Consider the following 15,369-nt stretch of genomic DNA (forward strand, 5'->3'; position numbering starts at 1 on the left):
CAAACACAAATATATGCAATAAAAATAATTTATATAATTTGACTTAAAATATGGTAAACTCGGTAGCATAATTAACAAAATTTTATAAACACTGAAAAATATTCAGCAAATATATTTTTAAAACGGCAATAAAGCATCTGCATTTGTATTTTATGGGCTGGATACCTGGAACAAAGCACGGAATAAATATTGAAAAACAGTATATTCACTTTGAAAAGTTATTAAAAGCAATGAATTTCCAGAATGAGATTATAATAGAAGCGACAGAATTGTTTTACATTTACAACCTATTCTAATAAAAAATCAAAAGCACTTGAGTTATCATACTATCATTACTAGTTTTTTTTATAATCTCGTCAAAAGCTACTAAATAACAAAAAGTATCACTGATGGTAGAGCTTTGTGCAAGCTCGTCTGGGTAGGTACCACCCACTCATTAGATATTCTACCGCAAAACAGCAGTACTTGGTATTGTTGTGTTCCGGTTTGAAGGGTGAGTGAGCCAGTGTAATTACAGGCACAAGGGACATAACATCTTAGTTCCCAAGGTTGGTGGCGCATTGGTGATGTAAGCGATGGTTATCATTTCTTACAATGCCAATGTCTGGGCGTTGGTGACCAATTACCATCAGGTGGCCAATATGTTCGTCCACCTTCCTATTATATAAAATAAAAAAGTAACCAACCGCTTTTACCAACCTTATGCCAACCGATTGGCATAAATTTACTTATCTTTGATATTTAAAAATAAGTTATTTATAGGAAAAAGTAAACAATGTTGGCCTTAAAATGCCATAGCGTTGTTCAGTAAAGGATCGAATGAGATACTAAGAATCAATGTTTTTCGAAAATAAGATTGGCATATTTAATATATTCAGTTACATAATGTTTTTTAAGATGAAAAATCAATACGAATTATTTTAATTTTATTTTTCTTTAGACATTAAATATTTATCAGAATAGTTACTAATAAATTTAATTCATCCAAAATTTTATGAATATAATCATTGTTATTAATATAATTTTATAGTACGTTTCTAAAGTTCTTTTCAAAGTAGTTAAAATATTTTAACGAAGCTGATTTTAAAGTGAATTTGTGTCATCGAATCTCAATTTGTGAAGAATTAATACAGCAGAACTATACGTAGCACGGAATATGTAAGTATAAAGGCTTGTTTATATCTTATGTCCAGAACCAGCAATTATACAAGATTTTACTTTCACCGAGGCGAGATGGCCCAGTGGTTAGAACTCGTGAATCTTAAATAAGGAGCGCCGGTTCAAACCCGGCAAGCGCCACTGACTTTTCATGTGTTTAATTTGTGTTTATAATTCATCTCGTGCTCTGGGTGAAGGAAAATATTGTGAGGAAACCTGCAATTTCACTGAAATTCTGCCATATGTGTATCCACTAACCCGCATTGGAGCAGTGTGGTGGAAGAAGCTCCAAACCACCTCAAAGACGGAGGAGGTCTTAGCGCCGCAGTGGGACATTAACAGGCTGTTACTTTACTTTACTTTCACCTACCGTTAAGCGACTCTCGCTAGTCGAGTCTCAAAAGTTATATAATAATATATTTTTGGCATTTTTATGGCTACGTTTTTTATTGAAACAACTTTAACTTGAACTTATAATTTACTTGAACTTATAATAAGCTTAAAAAATAAACTCAATGTGTATAGAGATTCATCCCCAAAATGGACTCAACAATTTCGATGTAAATAATATCGAATGTTACAAAAATATAGTTCTCTAGTGCATTTGTCGCTACATAAAAAATACTTGGCACAAATATGTGATCAATCACTGATTTTTGGAGAAATTATTATTATTGAAAATAAATACTGGGGCAAATATTTGATTTAATAGCAAATGAAATTTTTCTCGTATCTGTATCAGCTATATTCATTATCGACAATTCCTAAGAGATCGTATTTATAAATATAAACGATAGATTAAAATAAATTTCAGTATTACGCGGCACCTGAGTCGCGATATTCATGCAAATGACAAAAATTATAACAACTACGAGCTAGAACGGAACGTAAATCGGAGGCGCATCAACAGAGAGAGCACCGTACGCGTCAACATTCACTCCTGCAGGCGCAGGCCGCTGATGGACAGGAAGGCGAAGGCGTTGTGCAGCGCCGCCACGGGCACCGCGCACAGCGCCACGCGCGCGCCCACGCGCCCGCCCGCCGCGCGCGCCGCCGCGCGCAGCGCCGCCGGCGACGGCGCGCCCCACACCTGCCGACCGCACGGACTCGCTCGAGTACTCTATTTAAGCTGCGTTACTCCGCAGTTGGCTAGATATAAGGTCGCCGATCCCGGAGCCCCGGGTTCAATTCAAATCTCAGGTCGGGCCAATGAAGTCATTTCCATTAAAAAATAAAATATTAGTAGGTAGGTACTAGGTGGGAGTACTGGGTAGGTACCACTCATCAGATATTCTACCGCAAAATAGCAATATTTAGTATTGTTGCGTCCCGGTTTGAAGGATGAGTGAGCCAGTGTGATTACAGGCACAAGGGACATAACATATTTGTTCCCAAGATTGGTGGCGCATTGGCGATGTAAGTAATGGTTAATACTTCTTACATCGCCAATATCTATGGGCGGTGGTGACCACTTAACGCCATTTGCTCGTTCGCCTACCTATAACATAGAAAATCGCTACAATGTGCACTTTATGACCTATTAAAGTGCACCTTGTAGCGACTACAGTGTACAAAGATTGTACAGAAACGAATCAGTCACGGCACCTGGTAGAATATCCGCACGTAGAGCGCGGGCAGCGGGTCCCGCGTGCAGTCGTTGAGCAGCTTGCGCAGCGCGTACTCCAGCACGTCGCCCAGGTCGGCCGCCGACATGCCGCCCGCACTGCGCCGGTGCCGCGCGCACGCCTCCGCGTCCGGGAACGACACCTGGCACGTCGACGGGGACGACCCTGCGGAATTCGAAGGATCTCTCAGTAGAACTAGTCGACGACGCTAAGCTTGATATCGATCAGATCCGTCGATATGTTTATGGTATCGCCGTACCACATTGATGCAATATCAGTGCACTGACAACGAAACCCGTTTTATTAACAGCTTGAACGATGATATTATGTCTTTTATTTTTTTTATTATGGAGATTTATGTGTATAATGATGTACACAATGTATAATTCACCTATTATGACAATATTTTTGCTATTGATACCCCCATCTTTTAAATTCCCCGAACTTACTTTGTTATTTAAAGACATATTATTATTTTTTAGGGATTACGGAAATTAAAAAAAAATATAAATTTTTCATGGCAATATATTAAAAATGTTACTGCAAAAAAACATCGCGTGATTTTCCCACTTTTGGCTAAAGGCGTCCTCTCCCTTTTAGGAGAAAATATAGAACTTATTCCACCACACACAAACACGCAAATAAATACAAATTACTCTCATAACCTATTGTCTAATAATTTAATATGCATGTATTTTTAAATAAATAATGTATGTCATCCTATTTACTGAATTATTTAATTACTAAGAACCAAATTAAATAACGAAATGTCGTCACGATATTGCATTTTAACTGATGTCGAGTATAATTTTGCCCATACGAGAGACATTAAGTTTAAATATTTATTTATACTATGTCCATTGCGCTTAGACAAACGCGTTTACGAGCGTTTCGTATGACAATGGTCCCTCTACACATACCAGTAGCAACATAGCAGACAATAGCTGCGACTGTATTTTCATAATTCCATCTCCTCGTTATAGCGACCTTGTAATCGCCAACGCTGCAGCCGGTCTCTTCATCTGTAAAACGGTTAACGTATTTGAATTAATTAATTTAAAATATAACAATTATTTTGGATTGGATAAATAAATTACAACAGTCGGTGAACGGTTATATTTCATTGTTTAAAACATCATGGGATCCTTATGGGACCGGTGTCTATTCTATTTATATATATATATATATATTTAGTAAACTATTTTGTCTCTTGAATAAACTATGTAACTGATTATCATCATTTAAAATTAAGCTATCGTTTCATCTTAAAGTACCTACTTTAATAAAACACGCTAGAAATATAATTACTTAGTTAAACTATTCATCCCCATAACAAAATTTTTTACGTATGTAAATAATTATTTAAGAATATATAGTAATTTGATTTGAACAGTTTACGCTAACATATTTATTGACCTTAAAATTGACCAAATACGACAAGTGTAGTTCTTACTTTAGACGCTTTAGATACATGTGTATGTGTGTGTGTGTGTGTGTGTGTGTGTGTGTGTGTGTGTGTGTGTGCGTGTGCGTGTGCGTGCGTGCGTGCGACTCACATTCGAAGCGGTTGTTGTCGGTGTGCGCCCAGGCGTGCCACTCGACGGCGGCGGCGCGCGGCAAGGCCTCCACGACGGCGCACTGCACGATGGCGCCCGCCGTGCGCCGCTCCAGCTGCCGCCGCGCCTCGCGCGCCGCGCCGCGCGACGTCACGTAGCACACGCTCTGCCATCGCATACACGGGGACACTTACTCAGTACGGTATGCCTGCCTGTTCGAGGGAACAGATACGCCGAGAAGGCTCGGTAGTTGGAACATACGAATCTTACCCATGATTGCTGAACCCTGTTCAAATCCAGGCAAGCACTACTACAGTTTTAGGTTCTTAATTAGTGTTTATAATTCATCTCATGCTCGGCGGTGAAGAAAAACAGCGAGAAAAACTTACATGTGTCACATGAAAATCTGTCACACCTGTCCACTAATCCGCACTGGAGCAGCTATAAGATATTCCACTAGAATACACTCTAAACATTCTCCGGAGGAGGCCTTATCCCGGCACTGGGACATTCACAAGCTGTTACCTATTTATAGATAGGATCAAACGCTAAAACCGCGCGCACAACTAATAAATAAATAATATATAAATTAAAGTTTTCCAGACGACGATGAGTTTAATTCAAGTTAAATAAAAAACCAACACAAGTCACCGCCGCTAGCCTTACCCACCAATCGATCAGTGTATAATGTCTAGTCACCTGCACGACGCTGCGGATGTGCGCGCGCGGGTGCGCGGCGCGCAGCACGCGCGTGAGGTGGCGCAGGGCCAGCGCGCACTGCGTGCGGGCGCCGCCCTCCGCCAGCCGCATGCAGCCCGGCACCAGCGCGATCTGCCCGCACGTGCCCACCACCTCGCCCACCTGACGCATTATCACTATGTCTCAAGTGTGTGTGTAGAAAGGGACCAGCTCATTAGATGTGCATAGGCAGTGTAAAAAATCTTTATCGCCTATATACAAACGTGACCGTTGCCCGTTATAATTTTTTAAGGGCGACATTTGGACGTCTGACTACCATTAATATGTGAATAGTTTTACGGTCAAGTGCTTCGGATGTTTTTACACGACTTTAAATCCAAGCCCAATTTCATACTTTAAATTGAACAACATTTGAGCTATTTGTGGGCTAACAAAATGCTACATAGTGAAATGTTCGGTAGATCGCTGAACAGTTGACGTTTGTGTGGGAAGTTACGAGTGAAATGTAATTAAATAACTAACGATGTGTCAATGTAAGAAAACTATTAGATAATCTAGATTTACTCCAATTCTTATGTAATTAACGAAAAACTATTTTGAGACGTAGTACAGATAAGTAGTAATTATTGTAATAATAATAATCAAAATTTATTTTGCTATGTATTCATTTTTTATACTCATTTGTTATATTTATTTTAACATCTATAACGTACCTTAGCCGAGATGGCCCAGTGGTAAGAACGCGTGAATTTTAACCCATGATGGTGGGTCCAAACCCGGGCAAGCACCACTAAATTTTCATGTGCTTAATTTGTGATTATAATTTAGCTCGTGCTTTAAGGTGAATGGAAACATCGTGAGGAAACCTGCATGTGTCTAATTTCACTGAAATTCTGCCACGTGTATTCCACCAACCCGCATTGGAGCAATGTGGCGGAATAAGCTCCAAACCTTCTCCTCAAAAATAGGAGAGGAGGCCTTTAGCCCAGCAGTGGGACTTTCACAGGCTGTTACGGTAACGTACCTTAACGGCTTGACTATAAGGTCCGATATTGGCCGGCGCCCAGTGCGATATACCCTGAACATGCATGGTCACACGCTCTTTGGAACAACCGTCTGAGTCTTGATCTTTATTGTTACTTGGTTTATATGCAACCTGTTAACATACAATAGAAATATTAACTTATCAAACGGAATTACGAGATTAAAAAAAAAACGAAAATTCGAATAAATGTACCGGAAAGCTAAAGTTATTTTTAAATTTGTAATTGCAGGAATAAATATAAATAAACAACTTTGACCTAGAAGTGGATTAATATCAATGGTCGAGATCTAAAATTATATATGGTCATTGCGGATGGAAGTGGACGGACAAATGGGGCGACCTGATGGTGAGTGGTCACTACTACCCATAGACATTGGCATTGTAAGAAATATTAACTATCTCTTACATCGCCAATGCAACCACTTTGAGAACTAAAATGTTTTGTCCCTTGTGCTTGTAGTTACACTGCTCACCCATCCTTCAAACCGGAACGCAACAATCACAACAAACTGCTGTTCTACCGTAGAAAGGGTGGTACCAACCTCGATGAGCTTGCACAAAGCACTTCTCCAAGTATATTACTTGAACTTGAACTTTTGACGATGTAATTCTACTTACCGCGTCCATTATGAGACCAACGTTCTTCGGTAGAGGGCACTGTACGCATACTCTAGTAGGAGGATTCGGAAATGAAAAATGTTCTGCGTAGATTACGTTCAGAGCTGCATAATCTTCCATATCCCTCATATATATGTTGACAGAACATATTTCAGGTAAGGTCAAGCCTTCTGAGTCGAGCAAACCTATAATTGTGTTGTAATATTATTAGCTTATAATCTACATATAAGTCTGACTCATCACAAGATCTCCGAAACTAGATCCTATTGACTTGAAATTTAGTATAGTTACTCCTTTAACAATATAAACGCTTACTAAAAACAGATTGCGAAGCCGGGGCGGGTGGTATATATATTACATTATTTAAGACTTTAAATGTGTGCTAAAACTTGAATTTAGTATTAATTTTTGAAATTACTTCTGAGATAAGCAAAAAAAAAAAATACATTATCTTTTATACATTAAAAATATAATTACTCGTATTTAATTATAAAACAAATTATATGAGTTATTAGGTGTTAATTTAAAACGTGATCATTCATAATTAAAAGATAAATTCGTATTACATACAGATTGTATGTCTAAGTTAATATTAAGATAATAATGTCAAAGATAAGATACAACACAATCAATTTAATAAATTGTCTGTATTATTATATAAAAACATGCTCAAATTGCCGAGATAGTTAGGAAACGCGAATCTTACACTGGTTCAAGCCCAGGAAGAGCAAAACATTGTGAGCAAACCTACATGTGTTGGTAGAAAAAACTGCCACACATGTATTCACCACCCTACATTGGAGCAGCGTTATGGAATAAGCTCCAAACCTCAAATAAAGAGGAGGCCTTAGTCGAAGGATATTTACAGGCTGTTATTTTTGTTTTGCACAAGTTTAACAAAATGCACATTTATCAGAAAAAGCTCCTGAACAAGTTTACCTACTAATGAGTTTCTTCATAGCGTCATCGGTGGCTACAGCTGTATCGACACCTTCACCGACAATTCCTCCGATGAAATACCATCCATGCTTGTTACCATATATTGATCTATGGTCTAAAACTGGATGCATATCCTCCGGATCATGCATCTCATCATAATAATAACCGTCTACTAAATCACTACTGTCAGCCGTATCTACGTTTTGAAGAGCAGGATTGTCCCCGGAGTAAGTGAGCAATGGGTTCAGTTCGTTCTGCTTTATCTTCTCTTCTTTTTCTAATTTCTCGAATGATTCTAACTCTGTTTCACTTAGTTCTATATCACTTATATCGCTAAACACTGTATCATTCAAATCTTTTATAAAATCTAATGAGTTTTTTACTGTTGGAGGTAGTTTAATTGTTCCACCGAAATTTTTTTTAGGTTCTAGATGTAGTTTTAAATTCAAATACCCCACCGACGCCACGTGGTCTTCTGTGTGTATCACCAATTCTTTTTCATCTCTAAGGAAAAGTATTTATCAAGTTACTTATAATTTTTTTTAAATAACATCTTAAGCTTTTATTTATGTCAAATTTAAATTTAATTGTGAAAAAAAAGTTAAATTTTAAATACAAAGAAAATCATTTGTATTAAATCTTTGCATTCTATAATTACAATTTATACTTCTCACAGTAGCGCCTACATATGCATATAATCAATTATGAATAAGATTGAAAGACTGATTTTTATATAATACAATGAAATCTTATATAAAAGTTACTTACATAACTAGTTTCTTTCTAAATAATGGGCAGTCTAGGGTAAAAGTTTCATACTCGCCGCCCTCACCACAGATATTTAGTCCATACTTCTCCTGCATGACTAGAAGGTGGGGCTGGATTTCCTTGATTGTCATACCGAGGTGTATTTTGGGATCCAGACCTAGGGCTGCCACCTGAATTGATAAAAGTATATTAATAATATTTCTGCCGATGCTGCATCAACATGGGCCATTTTTAATAATTATTGTTTTTAATTAATATTAAAATGAAAAAATAACTCAATTAAATGAAACAAGGGCACAGGTGCATAGTCTTTGGTGTTATAATTAAAAGATCTATTCCTTATATTGATGTATCAAATATAATTGATTTTATAGGTTGAATGTGCAGAATCCATTCAATTATTAAATATATTTACAATTTGTCTCAATAGAAAATATACTTAAACATAAAAAAATATAGATATGCTTTTTTTAATTAGCTTTAATAATAAATAGTTATAATTGAAAATATATAAATATATAAAACTTGTATACATATTTACATATGACACAGATATTATCTTAATAGAAGTAAAACATACTTGCTTATCTTAATTACAAACAATTATGAAACTATTATTAAGAGGAAATCAATGTATCAGTAAATTTTGAATTTTGTTTTATTTCAATGAAACAATTTAAAATTTTAACATTTTAGTTATACTCATTTACATAACTATATATGTATGCTTAAATTAGAGAGTTTCAAAGAGATCTTCAATTTGTAATGAAGATGCCACAATATGTAAAGATTTTGCTAAAATATAATTTTAATTCGATCAAAAACACATTGAAAGTATAATTATTTTTAGCTAACCAGGCCAAATAAATATGGACGCATACATTTTGAATAGAGCTGAATGTTCTTAACATTTAACTGTGAGGCCAGAATTCCTTTGAGTTTTATTCATCATAAAAATGCATTAACATACTTTAAAATCGTTCATAATAATATAAATATAAGAACCTATTTTGACTAATGGTTAATTTGAATATGAGATAAAAAAAAATTAACCTTTATTATGATGGCTTCGACACCACTTGCTATCATTTCTTGGAGTAGTTCCTTCTGATTCCTACGCCACAAGTAAGCAAGTGACACAAGACCGAGTCTTTGACATCTAAAATAAATGTGATCATGAAATAAAAATCATTTGAAATGTAATTGAAAACCAAACAAAGATATTTCATTATGGTTGGCTCATAGATGGAACTTTTGAATACTGACCAGTTTGTAATGTAGAACATTATGTATATGTATTGATAAATAAAAATAGTACTTACACATTCTCTACCCTAATTCTTTGGTAATCTGATAGAATAGCCCCACAAGCAACAGCTTCAATGTCTAATTCACCCTGTAATAAAAAAATAAAAAAATATACTTAATACATATAAAAAAATGTATTAATTTCTTATTAATACAATATAAAATACTATTCTATGGTACCTTTATCTTGAACAATAGTCTATATAAATCCTCCACCTCATCATTATCGGTTGGTTTATAGTTTCGCCCTTGATCAATAGCAACACCAGAAATTTCTTCCCTATAGAGGGGTAATTCCATTGCCTCAGCATATAGGTTGATGCCCTGATGCCCAACAGTTTGATACATGTAGCTGTCAAGTTCATCTACAATATGAGTTATACAATATAATAAATATTTAGAAATTTTATGTAAAAAATATATCTATTCTTGTTATAAATTAATATTACAATATGTTATTGTAATATTAATTTATGTTTAATTTAAATATAATTTTAATATATAATATTTAAATGATTTGCATTTAAATTATGCTTATTAAGATGAATTCCAGTTAAGATAAACATAATTATTTATTAAAAGTATTTAAAAAAAATAAGAGTATCCATGTACATAAATAATTTCATAAACATCTTATAAAGATACAATAATAATAAATGAAATTATAGATATGTATATAATTAATCTAAATTGGTATATTATATGACAATATTAACCTTTATGTATAGGTTGGAGGTTGGCCAGGGCTACAATAGTATGCCCGGCGCCGACGCACTGCATCATGTTGTAACAGCTGTCCTTTCCACCGCTTATTAACGCGACCGCCCTCATCTTTGTAAACGTACAATATCACGAATAATTACAAACTTACAATAATTACATAACAATCATAATTACTATTTTGTGCGAAAACAATACGACTATTTCACAATGCGGTATCCTTCACAACAGCACCACATTTTATGCTAAATAAGCATTTCATCTCCCACTCCAGCCCACTTCACTGCAAGCCAGTGAGAAAACTAAATCACAGTGTAGTCATTATCTAAATTAAGATAACATTATTTAATTAGAAGGAAATAAGAAAAATTTACTTATAAGTTCAACAAAATGTCATTTGTGTGATATGATATGTCACCCTTGTAATAGTCATAATGTAGGTCTTGATTCTTAACTTTTTGACTTTAATAATTTTATAACAACAGCATGATTAAAATAATGTACAAATTAAATAAGTATACATTTTAAATAATTGTATTTAATAATAAATAAATTTGTTGTTGTAATTAATGTTAATGGCAACTTTTCACTGGATACTTACCCATTTGATCTACATCAGCGATACTCAACCTTTCTTTTATAGGGGCCACAAACACGTGTAAGTCATGATGTCGTGGGCCGCAAACAAAAAATATTTAGGCAAAAAAAATTCTCAGGTTTTGCAATTGTTACAAATTAAATTAAACAACTTTGAACGGTTTTATCACGTATATTTTAATTTTTTTTATCATTTCATGACGTTTCAAAGACTGCAGTTTCCGTGGTCATAGGCAGTTGTTTAATTCAAATTATTAAAATGTTAATAAAAACCTTTGACATTAAAAATAATTGCAAATAAAGTAACACCAGGTAAGGTCAGCTCGTTTGGGTAGGTACCACCCACTCATCAGATATTCTACCGCAAAATAGCAGTACTTGGTAATGTTATATTCCAGTTTGAAGGGTGAGTGAGCCAGTGTAATTACAGGCACAAGGCACAAGGCACATAAATAATATAGTTCCCAAGGTTGGTGGCGCATTGGTGATGTAAGCGATGGTTAACATTTCTTACAATGTCAATGTCTATGAGCGTTGGTGACCACTTGCCATCAGGTGGCCCATTAGCTCGTCCGCCTTCCTATAAAAAAAAAGGTCACAGCAATATGAAAAAATATTTATGACTTAAATAAACGTTACACAGATATAAAAAAAAAACCGGTCAAGTACGAGTTGGATTCGCTTGAAGAGTGTTTCGGTCTTTTACGATAAAATTTAAAAATACTTATTGTACTTATTGCAGCTATCAGTCAGGGAAATTTATATAGAAAAGAATATTAAATGTAAAATATCAGAGCAATTGTGTAGATGAAACATGATTAAAAATTAATTGCAAGATTTGATTCACACATACGTAAGTAACAGGAAAAGTTAATTATTACATTAACAAAAATCTTATAAATAAATCAAAATGCACATAATTTATAATTATGTTAAAAAGATCCAACGGCCTCTCTGTTCTGTGTCGATAATTTCCATCACCGAGGTTTTAATTGGTTAATCTTGTGCCCCCAATGGCCCCCGGGTATCTTAAGAACATTACATCTTCGTAGTTGTAATGTTCTAAAGAAAGATAGATAGACACAAAAAATAAATATGTACTCACTAAATAAGAAAAAAACACTTTTTAACTAAATAAGAAATAAACATTTTTTTCTGGTTAAAAATGTTATCATATTGCCATTATTTATATATTTCATTATTATTTATTAAAAAGCGTTTGCACAGTTAAGATTATATTTCGCAGAGATCTCTGGTTTACTATTTAAGGCGGGAATTTGCGGCTTACAGGCGGTGCTGACTGTGGTTTTGATACCCAGATATAATGTATTATAGCAAATGAATTGTGGTCCACCAATACGGCATATGATTATTATAAACGATCATGTTTTATCACGCGCAGTGTTAAAAAATATAACTTTTTTCATAAGCCATTCATATTATGACAATTATTTCGTCTCATAGGTTATTTTAAGCGTATTGTAAGATAAAAAAATTACTACTCTATGTTTTAATAATAATCTAATATTAGATAAATAGACAAAGGAAATAAAAGTTTTTTACTCTGGATCCAATCTATTTTTTTTAAATAATTTTTTTAAACAACGCATTGGCGATGTGCTCGAGGGTTAACATTTCTTACAATGCCAATGTCTAGGGGCGTTGGTGACCACTTACCGTAAGGTGGCCCATACGCTCGTCCGCCTTCCTATACTATAAAAAAAACTGCGCAGGAGAGATATTATAGTGCACAAGTGTGTGCGTAAACACAGGTACACTCTCTCTGATAATCTGATATGACGGCAATCCGACACGACCGGAAAGAGTTTAGGCGTAGGACCAACGGCTGTACGTGCTTTCTGAGGCACGAGAATGTATACACTTCCAACTTCCAGACTCCGAGCTGCTACTGGGAATTTTCTAGCAGAAAACCCCAATAACTTTTTATTATACTAATATATGTTATTGTATATGTATATTAAGCCAAACTACATATTATATTGTTTGGTTTATTGTAAGTATATAGCAGTATCCGCAGTTAGTAAGTTAAAAAGCAATAAATTATTTATGTTTTACAAATAACTTTATTTATTCGACTGGTTATTTCTTTCAACTTCGAAAATTATTACACGGCGTCTGACGTCCTCCATTAGTCGATTACTAATTACGATTATTTCTATTACTAATATGAATACTCGGGTAATCAATAAATAGTTTTTAATTGTATTGACATAAGCTTGGAATGTCAGTTTTGTAATAAGAATATAATGGCGAATGTACATTAATTTCTCTAAATATAACAATAATAATCATGTTTGCGAAGACTATGCCTAAAAATGTAGATTTTGTACATCAGATCACAAGAAAGCAGGTTAGCCTCAGGCTAGCTTAACCGCATGTTTTATTAAAGTAACGGCCTGTAAAATAATATCCCACTGCTGGATTAGGGAATCCTCTCTTGTGGAGAAGACACATATGGAAGATTTTCATCTGACAAATGCACGTTTTTGTCACGTTTTTTCCTTGACCGCTGAGCACAAGATTAATTATAAATACAAATTAGGCACATCAAAATTCAAAGGGCTTGTACCCGTTAAGATCCACGGATTCTATCCACTGCATGATTTTTAAATTATAAATAAAGTCTATAGTATGAAAACAGAGTTCATGATTTCCTCTGACGAGGTACGATGACGTTTTTGTGTATACAAATAAATAGCATTTTTATGCAATATTTCTAAAAAGAATAAAAAAGTACTTTATTTCAACATGATAACTGTACTTATATCGAAGTTATATTAACAAAATTAATCGTAAATGAGTTTAAAAATTGTATCGTTATCGACATAACTTTTAGATGAACAATAAATAGTTTATTAAAAAATTATAAACATTGTATGTTTATAATTTTTTTTTTAAATTTTTTTAAAATTATAAACATTGTATGTTTATAATTTTTTTTACATTCTTATTTTATAGAAGAAACTGTACATTCTTATTCTATAGAAGAAACTGTATATTTGTTTGTCTTCATAAATATTTATAATTACTTTTTGGAATACCTACTAGATTGAGGCGTCCATTTCAATTTTAAAAATATTTGAATAATCACATTTAAGAAAATGTAGGGTGTCGGCGTACATACCGCGTGCGGTGTATAGTATATCGGTTCATTCGGTTTTTGATACTGATTAAGTCGTAATATTTGTTCATACCTCATTATTTATACTAATATTATAAATGTAAAAGTAACTCTGTGTGTCTTTTAAGATTTGACGGCTATGCAACTGAACCGATTTTGATTCAATTTAGTACGAAGCTAGCAATTCTTTTTAATTCACCCATCTAAGGAAAATCGTGTATGAAAGTTTGTATGCTGATTCTATCATTTTAAAGTTGAAAATGTACAAATGGGTAATTTAAATATCTAGTATTTATAATTTAAAATCACTTAACTCCGACGACTACTAATTAAAATAATCATCTGAATTTAAAATTTTAAAATATCTGTGCCTCTTATTAATATATTAAATCGCATTTTATGTGTAATTTCATTAAATATTTTCAATTCTTGTAGGTGTATAATTAGTGGCTTTGTTATATACTTACCCCCAAATTAATTTGAGGTCACTTATTATATTACTAGTATATACTTAGGTACTATAATAATAATTATAATATTATGCTACTTAGAAATAGTATATTCATTTAATGTTCGAATTTCGTAGATTTCATACACGTTTTTGAAACTTATATTTCGTACTTCGTAGTTAACGCGGAATTATTCAAGAGAATCCCTTACAATTTTTCAAAGTGAAAGTAACACTATGCTCTTACTTGTGTAGTGGGGATTATTAGTGTCTTGTCTATAAGTGTACACTCAACCCACTTATAAATGCATTTTTCCATTTGAATGTGCTGTATGAAAAGATGTCCAAAAATGTACAACTTAAACTTTTGCATTTTAAATAACAATAAACAATTATTTAATAAAATAAATTGCATTACAATCGCGATAAATTACTCTTACACAAATCATTGCGTATGCAGATACACAAGAATCTATAGAGTATAATATTATAATTAATCAGGAATGGAATATTCATATTATAAACTGGTTTTTTATTACATATGTAATGTTTTGATAAGTTAAATTAGATGATGAAAATAATTCAATTGAAAAAAATGTTAATTTGTATGTGCATATTTACTTAATATATTTTGTAAATGAAGTTTTATGCTAAATATAATCAATTGTTAAAAGCAGTGATGTTGTAACCTTTGTATAATACCTTATACGTTTTGAGTACAATGTATGGAAATATTTCTTTAACAT

The 15,369-nt window shown here is 33.8% G+C and overlaps 1 protein-coding gene across 2 annotated transcripts; it reads right to left on the reverse strand.

The window, feature by feature from the left end:
- Positions 1–12: 12 nt before the first annotated feature.
- Positions 13–10,838, reverse strand: LOC126769453 (uncharacterized). Of its 2 annotated transcripts, none has more exons than XM_050488263.1 (14): positions 10,433–10,838; positions 9,897–10,081; positions 9,731–9,804; positions 9,462–9,567; positions 8,409–8,578; positions 7,645–8,144; positions 6,702–6,886; positions 6,063–6,194; positions 5,039–5,200; positions 4,340–4,505; positions 3,704–3,805; positions 2,764–2,948; positions 2,083–2,248; positions 13–165 (listed from the first exon to the last, which is right to left on the reverse strand). In XM_050488263.1, exons 1-13 carry the CDS (start codon positions 10,545–10,547, stop codon positions 2,093–2,095), a joined length of 2,238 nt encoding a protein of 745 aa, XP_050344220.1. In that variant the 5' UTR covers positions 10,548–10,838; the 3' UTR covers positions 13–165; positions 2,083–2,092. The 2 variants fall into 2 exon arrangements, with proteins under 2 accessions (XP_050344220.1, XP_050344221.1); XM_050488264.1 differs by having other exon boundaries at positions 2,078–2,248.
- Positions 10,839–15,369: the final 4,531 nt, after the last annotated feature.

The sequence above is a fragment of the Nymphalis io genome, chromosome 7, assembly GCF_905147045.1.
Source record: "Nymphalis io chromosome 7, ilAglIoxx1.1, whole genome shotgun sequence".
Taxonomy (NCBI): domain Eukaryota; kingdom Metazoa; phylum Arthropoda; class Insecta; order Lepidoptera; family Nymphalidae; genus Nymphalis; species Nymphalis io.